This window comes from Hesperophylax consimilis, chromosome 19 (assembly GCF_061612785.1).
Source record: "Hesperophylax consimilis isolate HC1 chromosome 19, BYU_Hcon_1.0, whole genome shotgun sequence".
Classification (NCBI taxonomy): domain Eukaryota; kingdom Metazoa; phylum Arthropoda; class Insecta; order Trichoptera; family Limnephilidae; genus Hesperophylax; species Hesperophylax consimilis.
This window is the reverse complement of record NC_142854.1, coordinates 23,417,295-23,430,220: the sequence shown is the minus strand read 5'-3', so window position 1 is coordinate 23,430,220 and position 12,926 is coordinate 23,417,295. Positions and strand designations below refer to the sequence as shown.

The 12,926-nt window shown below is 33.7% G+C and overlaps 1 protein-coding gene across 1 annotated transcript; it reads left to right on the top strand.

Moving 5' to 3' along the window:
- Positions 1-283: 283 nt before the first annotated feature.
- LOC149415021 (uncharacterized) lies at positions 284-6,863 on the top strand. Its single transcript, XM_089643276.1, has 4 exons — positions 284-402; positions 1,560-1,761; positions 3,380-3,532; positions 3,630-6,863. The coding sequence occupies exons 2-4, from the start codon at positions 1,623-1,625 to the stop codon at positions 4,511-4,513; spliced, it is 1,176 nt and encodes a 391-aa protein (XP_089499402.1). The 5' UTR covers positions 284-402; positions 1,560-1,622; the 3' UTR covers positions 4,514-6,863.
- The last annotated feature ends 6,063 nt before the right edge of the window (positions 6,864-12,926 follow it).

The window sequence follows — 12,926 nt, the reverse complement described above, 5'->3', positions numbered from 1 at the left end:
GCGCTGCTTATGGGTTTTTTCGTTAGTTGTTAAGGTTATGCTTCGGAATAATAAAAGGGATTCGTATTATTGACAAAGGAGAAATTTTGTTAAAATAATTCTATTGATCTCCCGATTTCTAAGAAAATCTCCCGATTTCTCCCGATTTTTAGGCGTAAATTCTCCCGATTTTGAATTTTTGAGTTCGGGAACACTGGTCTTCAGTCTCCTCTGCTTCCTTCTCGTCAGTAATTCTTGCTCCATTTTTCTACAGTAATATCGTTTGGAAAATACAATTATTGTGTTCAATTTAAATCACTTGAGATTATTTTAATGACCAACGACATTTTTAAAAATTAGTTCTACTTTTTTGCTGACGTTTCTTCAACGCCTTGGAGTTGACCGCCGCACTTCGCCTTGTATGTAAGTAGGTTCTTTTTAAATTAACTAAGTAACACAAACTCGCGAATTGGCTCTCGTTAATTGTAAGAATGAGTTTGTTCATTGTTGATTATCTGCCACTGTTACACATTACTTCCAAGCGATTACTAAGTTCGGCAAATATACATAAAATAGGGACACGGATAATACGCAATTTTAATACAAAATCCACTGTGTTTCAGTTATATAACAATGAGAAGAAAGTATTTCAGTTTCTGAAAATGGAAATAATGCATTTAGTAGCTGTTTCGTAAAATAACGCATAATTTTACATCTTTCTTCACGCCACGTTTTTACATAATAATCTTTAATTGTTTATTAGGCTAGCTTTTTATTTATGTTTTCATTAAACTCAAACTGACAACATAACAAAATAATTTATGCTCATAGATTCATATTTTAGTTTAAAAAGAGAACAAAAAAGCTAACCTTAAATTTTTGACATGTAAAACAATGGCCGCCAAATTAAAATTGGTTTTAATGATAACGAAATAACTATTAAAATGCATTATTTTCCATTTGTGGAAACTGAAATAGCTACCTCTCGTTATTATCTACGAAGTGTGTTTTTAACAAAATGTGGGTATTTAAGCGAGTCCCTGTTTTCAGTATATTTACCGTTGGATGATAATGTTTTAAAGTACTGAGGAAAATAATTTCACTCTGGGCCTATGACATCTTTGGGATGCAGTGTGGAGGGTTTTTTTAAGGAAAGAAAGGAGAGGAAGATCTCGGAAGAAAAATGTATGAGAGGTGGGTAGGAATCTGGGGGTCAGTGAATCCAGGATGCACTTTTAAACTCATCTCTCCCACTGCGAGGCAAGGCGATGGGTCGAGAGCGTCCTGTTGGAGAGGTAAAAAGGTCTGCCCTAATTCGTCTTTCCAAATCCGGCCCGCCACACCGTACGTGAGCAGACCTATCCGCCGCTAAGACCTACACAATTCTCATTCCCTGAACTCGGGCATCCCTGCTAAGTGACCAATCAGCGAACCACTTGAGGTGACCTATGGCAGATATATTAGCTATCCTATGAATGGTTCCAGGGGTGATGGTACCCATACCCGTCTCTCAAACGGAAAATTTATTGTCTAATATTTTTAATGAAATGCAGTGTTCAAATAGCGAGGTTTTGTTACAGAATTTACTTACTTCGGCAAAGAACATCAACCATCACATAACAGGAGGCTATCACATCAGTGCCATGGATCTTCCCATCCCAGAGAGTCTTTCCATAAAGACCGAACCATGGTCACAGGAAGATGGCTCAGGTGAAATGGCGTATGCGGATAGTGAAATCCACCTCCCGGGTGTAAAGAAGGAATGTTTGCAGTATGCTGAAAGTAAGTTGCATTGCATATCGTAGTGGTGTTTAAGATGGACGCAGACAGAACAGCGGCTTGTTTTATACTTCGCTCTTTTCGTCCAATCTTCTGATTTTACCTTTCGAGTAAATTAACTGTTCGTATTTCTAGTAGATGTTGCCTTGTCATATTTTATCATTAAAGTAAATCATCTCACATTCTTTACTCCAAAATTTCTTTTATTCTTCCAAATCATATAAAGTCCAAAAATTCCTTAGTTAAATTCAAAAAGTTAATTGAGATATTTGTATTGACAGACGATTGTCTTAATATTTTTTCATCCTTCTCTTTTCATAAATAATAAGATTTTATATCAGCCTCATTTGCTAAAAATTAAATGTAACCCTATCTGTCTTTATTATCTACTTGTTTTTTCTTAATAATGATTAATAACTAGTTGTGGTTCAAATATTGTTACAATATACTGTCAAATTACAACTCATCAAATACATTTTTTTCTTTCTTTTTGAAATATTTTGTGTATGTATGTAGTTTTACTTTATGTTTGTGATTACTCTATTTTGGCTTCACTCAAATTTGAAATTGTTAACTTCGATACAGGCTTAGTCCTACTGGGGTTAATTTTTATGAGAAAAAACGTGATTTATCTATAGTGAGATGCAAATAAAACATAGGTTTCGTGCTCCAATAAATACGCATTACCAGTAAAAAAAATCATCGTACCAACCCTGATGTATGGGCAATGAGGTATTGAACTAGCTGATGAATAATGAAATTTCACAAAATGCCGTGAAATTTTTTTTCTTTTTTCACTTTTTTCTAGTTCATGTAATAAAAAATAAATAATTTTTGAAGTTGACCCAATTGTTACGGTAGCGGCGCAAAATGTGAATTATTCATTTTGGCTACTTTTAGGATGTTATTAATGGGTTCCAGTATAAAAATTTGAGGCAAACTGCAAAGAATTATATTTCTCTTTCTAAAGTTACAAAACTTAAGTATTTACGTACGATAAAAAAAGATTAAAATACTTTTATAAAATATGGACGCCCGGTCATATGTGATCCTAAAATGCTGGATGGGATTGTTTAATCACTGATTCCGATATACTGTTTGTTTCTATAATTAAAAAATAAAATAAATTCACGTACATTTCTCTTTAGGAGGTAAACATTACCCGCTAAATACATTTCAGATTCAAATCGACATAATAAACCCACCAATTGGGTTTTTATAAGATGGGATTTTGTATTCGCTTAGTTACTGTAAGTAGCTTATCAGCAGGAGCTTCGTTGAATAATATAACAGATTCCAACAATTAATACAAATAATCATATAAATAGCTCCTACCCTTTTCGAATTTTTAATGTAATACTCTCATGTCTTTATATGTATACACTATTGAACTTAAGTTCCTTTTCAATTTATTGAATAAAACACTTATGTTGCTCTGTAAAAATCATTTTTAAATAGTTTATTTTAACAATCGGCTAAGTTTGGTTTGGTTACTTCAACCATGTATAAACTCTGACGCAATATCGCCATCTTGATTTTCGCTCTGTTTTGTTTTCCACGAAAATTCAAAATAAATTAACTTCACATGTATTATCAATGTTTTGTTGTTTTGTTATTCCAGGAAGCTTTAATGTAGAGACTGTACCCATCAAGGCAAAGCCAGGACCTCGAGCAGAAGATGGAGGGGGAATAACTTATACAGAAAAAGACATAGACCTGCCAGATGTTAAAAAGGAATGCATAGAGAACTTTGAAAGTATTACCGAGACTGCAGGTAAAATCGATTTTTGTTTGTCTGAAAGTGTTTTACTAATCTTATCGTTTCATTATAGATACCGACTTATTGAGCTTTTCCCGCCTTCTTTTTACAGGCATGATAACGGCCGTGAAGACGCATCCTGGAGAAAAACTTCATTCATGTTCCCATTGTAACTACTCCTGCTCAGACAAATCACGTTTAACAATCCACTTACGCACCCATACTGGAGAAAAACCATATGCATGTTCCTATTGCAACTACACCTGCACACGCAATTCAGCGTTGACAGTGCACTTGCGCACCCACACTGGAGAAAAACCTTTTGCATGTCCCCATTGTAACTACTCCTGCTCCCAAAAATCACGTTTAAAAGTTCACTTACATACTCATACTGGATTAAAACCTTATTCATGTTCCTACTGCAGCTATTCATGTTCTCTAAAAGGAAATTTAAAAAATCACATTCTTACCCATACTGGAGAAAAACCTCATTCATGTCCCCAATGTAATTACTCCTGCTCAGAAAAATCATCTTTAACAGTGCACTTACGCACTCATAGTGGACTAAAACCTTATTCATGTCCCTATTGTGACTTATCATTCTCTCTCAATGCTACGTTAACAGAGCACTTACGCACTCATACTGGAGAAAAACCATATTCATGTTCCCACTGTAAATACTCCTGCTCACGCAAGTCAAATTTAACTGTGCACTTACGCACCCATACTGGACAAAAACCGTATTCATGTTCCTACTGCAGCTATTCATGTTCTCTACTGGGATCATTAAAAAGTCACATTCTTACCCATACTGGAGAAAAACCTTATTCATGTTCTCATTGCAACTACTCCTTCTCACACAAGTCAGCGTTAACAGTGCACTTACGCACACATACTGGAGAAAAACCTTATACGTGTTGCTACTGCAGCTATTCATGTGCTCAAACTTCATCTTTAAAACGACATATGCTGACCCATCGTGGAGAAAATTTTTAATAATGTTCCTACTTCAGCTATTCTTGTTCTCGAAAGGGAATTATAAAAAGTCACATTCTCACTCATACTTGACATAAAAACCTTATTCATGTATCTTCTCCTGCACACTTAAGTCAGCGTTAACATAGTGCGTGTCTCCTTATAACCCATACTGTACATAAATACATCGTTCCGACTGCAGTTATTCATGTTCAAGAGAGGGACATTCAAAAAGTCAGATTTTTGCCCACACCCGAGAAAAACTTTATTCATTTTTTGACAAAACCTTTTTTCCAACCGATTATCGCTTTGATGATGGCGATATTTATTTTATGTTTCTGTTGTTTGCCTCTGTTGGAACTTGCAGCTTTAATTTTAAGGATAAAGGTGATTGCCTAAGTTAGACTTTAAATTTTTCACAAGGAGACAATTTTGAAATTATTCATAATGTCCCTATTATTTAGCGTCAAGAGCTGGTGAAAGAAGCGGTGAAAAGTTGTTAATGTGATATAAACTTGAAATATAACAAATCAATGATTTCAAGTAACTCACAGATAACTAAATTCTGTTAAAAATCCATAAGGCAAACAAACCTATAGGGCCAGTAGTTTCTTAATGTAATGCCCCATCACACAAAAAATCATTAAGGCGATCGTGTAATATTTTAAATCGAGCCGCTATCAATAACACAACTTACGTAGATGGCGATAAGGCTTAAATTCCCGCTTCACACCATCCACCTGTTTTGATTTATGCAAGAAAAAAGCCTGGCCAAAAGTGCCTTTTATTTTATTTTGTGGATGTTCAGTCATAAATATTTAAATTTTTTCCGATAATCTTATTAATAACTTAATTTTCCACATTATTCAATAAAACCTTAACCGAAAATGGATTCGTAAGTAGGAGATTTTGAACTTTAAAGCAGTTTTCATAGGCCCATACATTATTTTTTTCTGGGCTTGTAAAAAGACTTCTAAAAAACACTCCATTATTTCAAAGGCCAGAATGTATTCTACTCGCAGTATTTAATTAAAGCATCTGAAACATTTCTAGGCGACCAAATTTTCAAACCAAAAACACATGATTTTAAATTACTACGTAGTGCATCGCCTTAACAGAAAATAATGTAATAGAATTTGTCAATTACTTAAATCGTAACCACGCTATGTTGGTGTCCTAAGATGCGATTCATTTATATCCAAGTATCCCGAATATATGTTAATGGTCGTTTGTTCAAAAATGTTATCTCCGAAATTTCTTTATCGATTGCTTTGAAATTTTGATATAACGTTGCATTTGAATACGGGTGTGTTTTTATATACCTATATTATTCAGATTTCACCTGTGACAGCGCCATCTGTTGGACGTAAAAGCAACACGTGCTATTGTTTTTTTTTCTATCTGCACAGATATTCTGAGTCACAACAGCGCGTGGCGTGGTACAGCTATTTATTAATATTTTGTTAAATTATTGAAATTTATCGAAAGAGCTGTTGTATGATTTAACTTTATTATTCGATGTTATTTTTAAACCGCATATCTTACAGATATAATACCATATATACCTTTGGAACACCAGACCCTTTTTGAGGAAAATCAAAAATGATCTCTAAAGGGTCCAAGCGATTATGTTAAAAAAATATATTCCCTTTTTCATGGCATACAGGTTTAAATCGCATAACAAAAAATTCCAATTCGACTGTTTGCGGTCGGGAAAAATTATTTTTCACTGGTTGAAGAATGGTTTTCTAAAGGAGCGATGGGAGTAGTACGAGTCCTTCGAATGCAAATATTTTTGTTAATAATTTAGAAAATTAGTTTTTAAATTGAGGTGCGTTCTAACTTACAAATGCATATTGATTGAAAAGATATGTCGATGACATATTCTGCATTTGGTTAGATACAGAAATACAGTTGAAGAAGTTCTTAGTTTTTAAATATGTAACAATAAGAATTATTGGAACTAAAAAATCAGGAGTTTATGAAATCAATTGTAAGGAATGCAATTCCTTTTAAGTGTGTACAAGTATCAGAAGCTTTGATATAATAGTTAAAGAACATCTCAAAGAGGTCTATATTACAATAATGATTCTGAGTTTGCTGATCATTTATTGAAAAATGTTCATACTTTCGGTAAATATAGGTATAAAAGTAGTTCATGCGGGTTGTAAGACATCCCAGAATAATATTTTTTTAACTTTAGAAAAAAGAAATAAAAATAAGATCAATACAAAAATAATACAAAAACCGTCTTAGAAATATTTTCCCATTTAATCTGTCTTCCCTTTTAATGACATTGTATTACTAAAAATCACTCCCTCTACAACCCCTCTCCAAATGTGATCGATATTTAATTTTTAACTTTTTTAATCCCGACGTGAACATGATTTGCGAAACATGTAGATTGTTTATATAAAAATAAAGTGATGTAAACATAGTTATTTGTCTTTTTAATAAAAAAATCTTATTTGTGTTTTTATATTGAAAAATATAAATATTATATACTGAAATAACCTTTTTCTTGTTCCGAGATCAGTCATTCATGTTAATAAAAATGAAATTTTAAACTATAATAAACAAAATTAATTGTACTTTGGGAGTTCCATCGCTTAATATTTATATAAAATTGTGTCGAATTTTAGGTTTCTATTTCAAATAAAAATAGCTTTTTGTACCTACTCAATTTCGTAGATTGTAAACAAAACAAAACAGTAACATTATGGCTTTCCGATCCGCGCCTCTTCCTACAACTCATTACCTGCATGGTGGGAATATCGGCATTCAACAGACCACAGGCCGGCACACAGTGAAGAGGAACCTTTTTCATGTTCCGACTGCAACTATTTATATTCACGAATAGCTAGTAAAGAAATGTAATATCCTCAGTTAAATTAAAGAAACAACTACGTAGTGCGATTGAATCCAAATCTTTTTAACGTATTAACCTGTATTGCAACTATCCCCCTCTACCACTCTCAATTCGTTTGTTCAAGGCCGGCAATTCTCAGTACCTCCCGACATCCCGGCAGTAGGTAAACAATAAACAGCTCGTTCACATTAGTACAATAATTTGATTTATGAAACCATACGACCTATTTTATTATCAAAATGACGATTCGAATACGACTACGTAATATATTTGGGTATCGAACGAAACACGAACAAGCTAGAAGTCATTTAAAATGTAATGAAATGCATTATAATGCAAATATAAAAAGAAATTTGTTTTTGCAAAAGTTTACTTAATTCGCAGGCTAGTAGTCAAACAGCATTTTCTAGAACAACAAAAACATGCCAATAATTCGAGGACTTAAAGTCAAACGTTGTCAACACAAAGACACTATTGGGAAGAAAAGTTTTAACATCAAAATAACTAATAAATTGTATCTATTAACTCCCTCCTGTATATTGTAAGTTCCTCTCGTCCTACAATGATATTTGCAAGAAATAAAAATTAAAAAAACGAAACAGAAAAGGAGATTCTTAAAAGAAATTTCCTGGTAAAAACGGATACAAAGCAATCTTTGCAGAACCTATATAATTGTAGCGGTATTCTGTTCTTAGCCAACTTTATAATGGATATAAGATACAATTGACAATTCTACAAAATAGAGCGATTAGATTTATACTAAAGAAAAATAGTTATTTGAAAGTCAAGGAAAAGTTGAAGGAGTCAAATATTTTGTGGTTTCACATTATTTACTTGGTCACTTTATTTTTAATCTACGCACCCATACTGGAGAAAAACCTTATTCGTGTTCCCATGACAACTACTTATGCCTCCGCAAGTCATATTTAACAGTGTATTTACGCACCAATAATGAAGAAAAACCGTATTCATCTTCCTACTGCAACTATTCTTTTTCTCAAATTCAACTGGAATAAATCAAACGGAATATAGCAAAAAAAGCCAACCAGAAGGTACTAAAGCTTTTAAAAATCTATTGATGAAATAGTTTCTGAGTGGAAGATACGTCGATGAAATTAAAGGGTTTGACAGATTACTCTACAAGTTCAAAGCGTTTTATATAATTCCATATTGCTCGCCATAGAATACCATACAGCTGTTACACTTGAAATGAATGAATTAATTTCACCTGAATTTAGGAGACGGGGAAAACAAAGTTGACCTAAAAACAGTTCTTCCCAAAATAAATATATATATATATATATATTTATTCATGTTATGAGGTATGTTTTCTCCGTTCATTTCTATATATATATATATATATATATACCTAGGTATTTTTTTTAAGAAAGATAAATATTCCCGGGTTACGAATAACCTGACAATATTTGAAAATCTCCTACTACCACCACAGTAAGCGGAAAATGTTGCTTGTGTTGTGATGGAGGACTTAGCCAGTCGAGGAATTGAACACACTACGCCTGGGTGGGACCCAAACGCGATGTCAACTCGGCCACCGACCGTCATTGCCAATTGACAGCATCACTCAAACAACTGTGTACATTAATTTAACTTGATGAAGTGAAGATTGTTCACAAAGCATGTAGGTTATGTAAAAACCTATAGTGATGTAGATTAAGTTATTAGTCAAATATTACCATCATAAAGTGATATCCGTTTTTTTTCGAAAAATCAAACATTACAATATTCCAAAAGTCACCAGTTCCGAAAGTAACCGGTTCCTCGGGGAAATAATATCGTAGATTCCAGCGACAGCCAAGAAATCGGTTACTTGTAGCCAGGGGGGTATAACTCCGCTTAATAAAAAATCTGTTTGAGGTGCCAAAAGTGGATTTAAATGCATGTTCTTACATGCAACATGATTGACAGGCAACAAAATATATAAGAACCCCCATTACTGATGAATATTTCCGATGAGCAGTTACAAGATCTTATTGAAAATGGAGAAGATACAGAGTTGGAGTTTATGAGACTGTCTTGCCACACCCAGGCTGTGGAAAGATCTGTAAAAGTTGTGACAGAAGCAGCTCTACATAAGTGTATACGACAAGACAAGACGAGAGGGATTCATAAAATTTAAATTAGAATCTCTCTAATTTAAATCTTTAAATTAGAAACTCTTTAGAGCCGGCTCCATTAAAATACCTGTAGAACAGACTCAGCATGTCCACATCACATCTGTGCATTAGAGATGGCAATCGGTATTTTAACAATGGATTGTCAATCAGACGGACTGACGTCCTTCGTACAGAATCAAGTAGTTTTATCAAGTATTGATTTCACATGTGAGAATTATTGTGGAGGTGATAAATTTTAATGATTCAATAATCTGATAAAATTATAACATCGAATGATTATTTAAATTGATAACAACAGGACTTGTTATTGTGTATTATGATGGTTCGTAAATATGTAATGAATTAATTCAAAGCGTTCTGTTAACGTTTTACTTCGTAGGTGCTCCCAATATTGTTTATCTAAGCATGATTTTCCTGATACATGTTTTACCTATGTTAGGTTTATCAGTAAACTGTTATATCTTGCTTTAAAAACTTTGTGTATAATTTTCGATAACTCACTATGTTTTCTTTCTAAAATCTATGTAAAAGCCCGGCTACAATAGCCAAAGGTGATTATTTTTCTTCTTAGTCGGAAACGTAAAACTGTAAACGTAATATCACAAAATGTGTGGAAGCAGAACGCGCCATCTGCAAAAAGGTTAATCGAGTTGATAGTTTGTTTATGCAAATACTATTACATTCATAATTCATTATTTGGTAGGCGGTATGGTGTACCGCCTCCCCGCAAACCATTCATTGCATAAACGACACCTCTGTCATGGTCACCCCGAGTGGTTGGCTATGTTTGGTGTCTAAGCAGGGGTGCCCGAGGTCATGGAGTGAGGTTTGTCTACCGTTTGTCACCTAGTCTGTGGCGGGCCGGATGAGAAGAGCAGGACTCTCTCGACCCATCGCCTTGCACCGCAGAGGGAGGGATGAATTCAAACGTCCGTCACTCTTGGACACGCTGTCACCCAGATTCCCACCCACCTCTTTCTCATTCTCGAAATTAGAATTATATATAATTTACGAATTATTACTTGATTGATGAATTCAATCCAAATTGATGTTGTTAGGATTTTGTGACAAGTAGGTACATACGTCACAAAAAGCAGTCAACACCTTATACATGTTAAATTTCAAAAGTTTTGACTCCTTTTGCATTAGGAAAAACACTTGAGTGAAAAGCATTAATAAAACATGCCATCAAAACAATAAACTTATAAATCGAACTAACAGCAACTTTCTGAATAATAAAAGTCAATTAATTTACTGAACCAAAAAAAGTCCGTAAAATATACATACAAACATTCTATGCCGCTAGATTTGGAAAACTTACTATTAAAACATAAGCTATCCTGGACAAGTATCGTAGGGTCATGTCTTATATATCTCAATGTAAATATCTTCTAATCCGATAGCCAAGTCACAGCGCAAAACACAGACAAAACAAACTACTTGAGAGTGAATCGCGGGCAGCAGTTTGAAGGTAATTCGACAACGTCGGCAAGAAACACATATTAGACAGACTAATTAATTCAAATCTCCACAGAAGCAAAGTTTTCCTCAGGAGAATCTTGAAGGACGGTCTATATACTATTATAATGTGCAAATCAGGTGCTAGACCGTCTGTGGGATGGAAATACATAGATAACAATCAATCAATAGATAATCATGAAAGTCCACACAACACGAATATTTAGTCAGATTGATTTATATTTGAAAAAACAAATAAGATTCTTCTCTGCATACACCACGGTCGCCGCTCTAAATACATCATACTTGCGAAACCATCGGCCTCAGTATTGCGTAAGACAAAAGAGAAAAGTTTTCGTAGATTACATTCCTGGGAAATACAAACATATTTTTATACCATCTCTTTAACCAATTTGATGTTTAGAATAAGTATGTGGGAAGAAGAAGTCCAAAAAACTTTTTAATATATTTTCCACCCCTCGCACGGATCGAACCCCCCCCCCTTTCGAATCCTTTTTCAAAACTAAACGCCAGCATGATAATATATATAACATGAATCGTACCTCACAGAGTTGACAAATACGAGTATAACTTGTCCGTTTTCAACCCTGTTGTGTTCGTACACCAAATGCACCGTAAGCGCCTTTATTACCAGTGGAGGTTGGTCGTCGTATCGTATCGCCAAAAAGTACCCTCCGGCGGCGTTGCTGAACAGCGTCACGGACGATATAGCCACCTTTACGTCCGTTCCCGCAGGCGCATCTAACTGCGCGGCCACGTCTACTCGTATTACTTCACTTCTTTAAGTAATAAAGGGGTGAAAAATGAATTCGTGAACTTTGTGTCTTCTTGGGTCAGGTTTCGAATGGTTTGATTATTGGCTTTATTACAATTTTCGTGGATTCATAATCGAACCAACTACGAAATCGCTAAGGGCCATCGAAGTTAACAAGAACTCTCACACTCGAGTATTATTGAGTGAAGGGTACAATTTTTTAGGAAATCGTGCAAACAGATAGAAATAATAATATATAATAAGTATTTTGTTTCAATGAATTTTTATTTACAAAAGGGTTATAGTACGTATTTAGCTTAAATGTTAAAATAATTAAAACATTACTACACATAATAATTATTCAAATGTATGTGATAAGTGTATACACAGTACACAACAAAATAAAAAAATTAAATACTGGAACCAACTATCATTTCTAACCTTTAAATAAATTTAATATGATTGGGTATATTTCTACAATAAAGAAAAATCTTCCTTTAATTACTATTTTTTTAGATATAGTTCCAATTAACCCAAGAGTAGGTAAGATTAATATTTAATTTTATTAATCATTCAAATGTTTTGTCTTATTTCTGAACTAGTTTTATAAAATACATTATGATTGTTGCTTTAAAGTTCCGTAAAATACGTTATTTATAAAACACGTACCCTGTTTAGTTTAGTAATTAGCTTTAATAACTATCTGTTTATGTATGGCAAGCAATTATATTTGACATATTTGTAATAAGCATTTACTTTGTGACTCGTCATAATTTACAATAAATGATATAAATTCGTTTTAGACCACTTTAATTACTTTAAATACCATTACCACTTTAAATTGTACTTAAATTTTTCAGTTTTAATATTTTCCTGATGAAGGAAGGGTACTTCCGAAACCGATAGAGTATCTTATCTTAGTATATTTTATTGCAAATCATATTTGATTTAATTTATTGTGCCAAGTCTTCCTCGGGCGTCCCCTACTTTTTCTAACATTAATTTCCTGATCAAATATTTTCTTTATTTTCCTTTATTTGTTCATCTTTTCTTCATACCCAAACCACCAAACATTGCCTTCAGGATCATAAGTATAACCGTGCTGGACTTTTATCGTGACCGCATTAGATTAATCTTCTTGACTTGCATTAGCTGAGGCTTTGGTGACAGTATTCAAAATACGAAAAATGTTTT

What these genes read in the sequence shown, in the direction of transcription:
- LOC149415021 (XM_089643276.1), top strand. Translation starts at nt 1,623, where the DNA reads ATGGATCTTCCCATCCCAGAGAGTCTTTCCATAAAGACCGAACCATGG. An exon ending in ATGTTTGCAGTATGCTGAAA is followed by an intron (nt 1,762 to 3,379) that starts GTAAGTTGCATT and finishes TTGTTATTCCAG; the next exon opens with GAAGCTTTAATGTAGAGACT. An exon ending in AAGTATTACCGAGACTGCAG is followed by an intron (nt 3,533 to 3,629) that starts GTAAAATCGATT and finishes TTCTTTTTACAG; the next exon opens with GCATGATAACGGCCGTGAAG.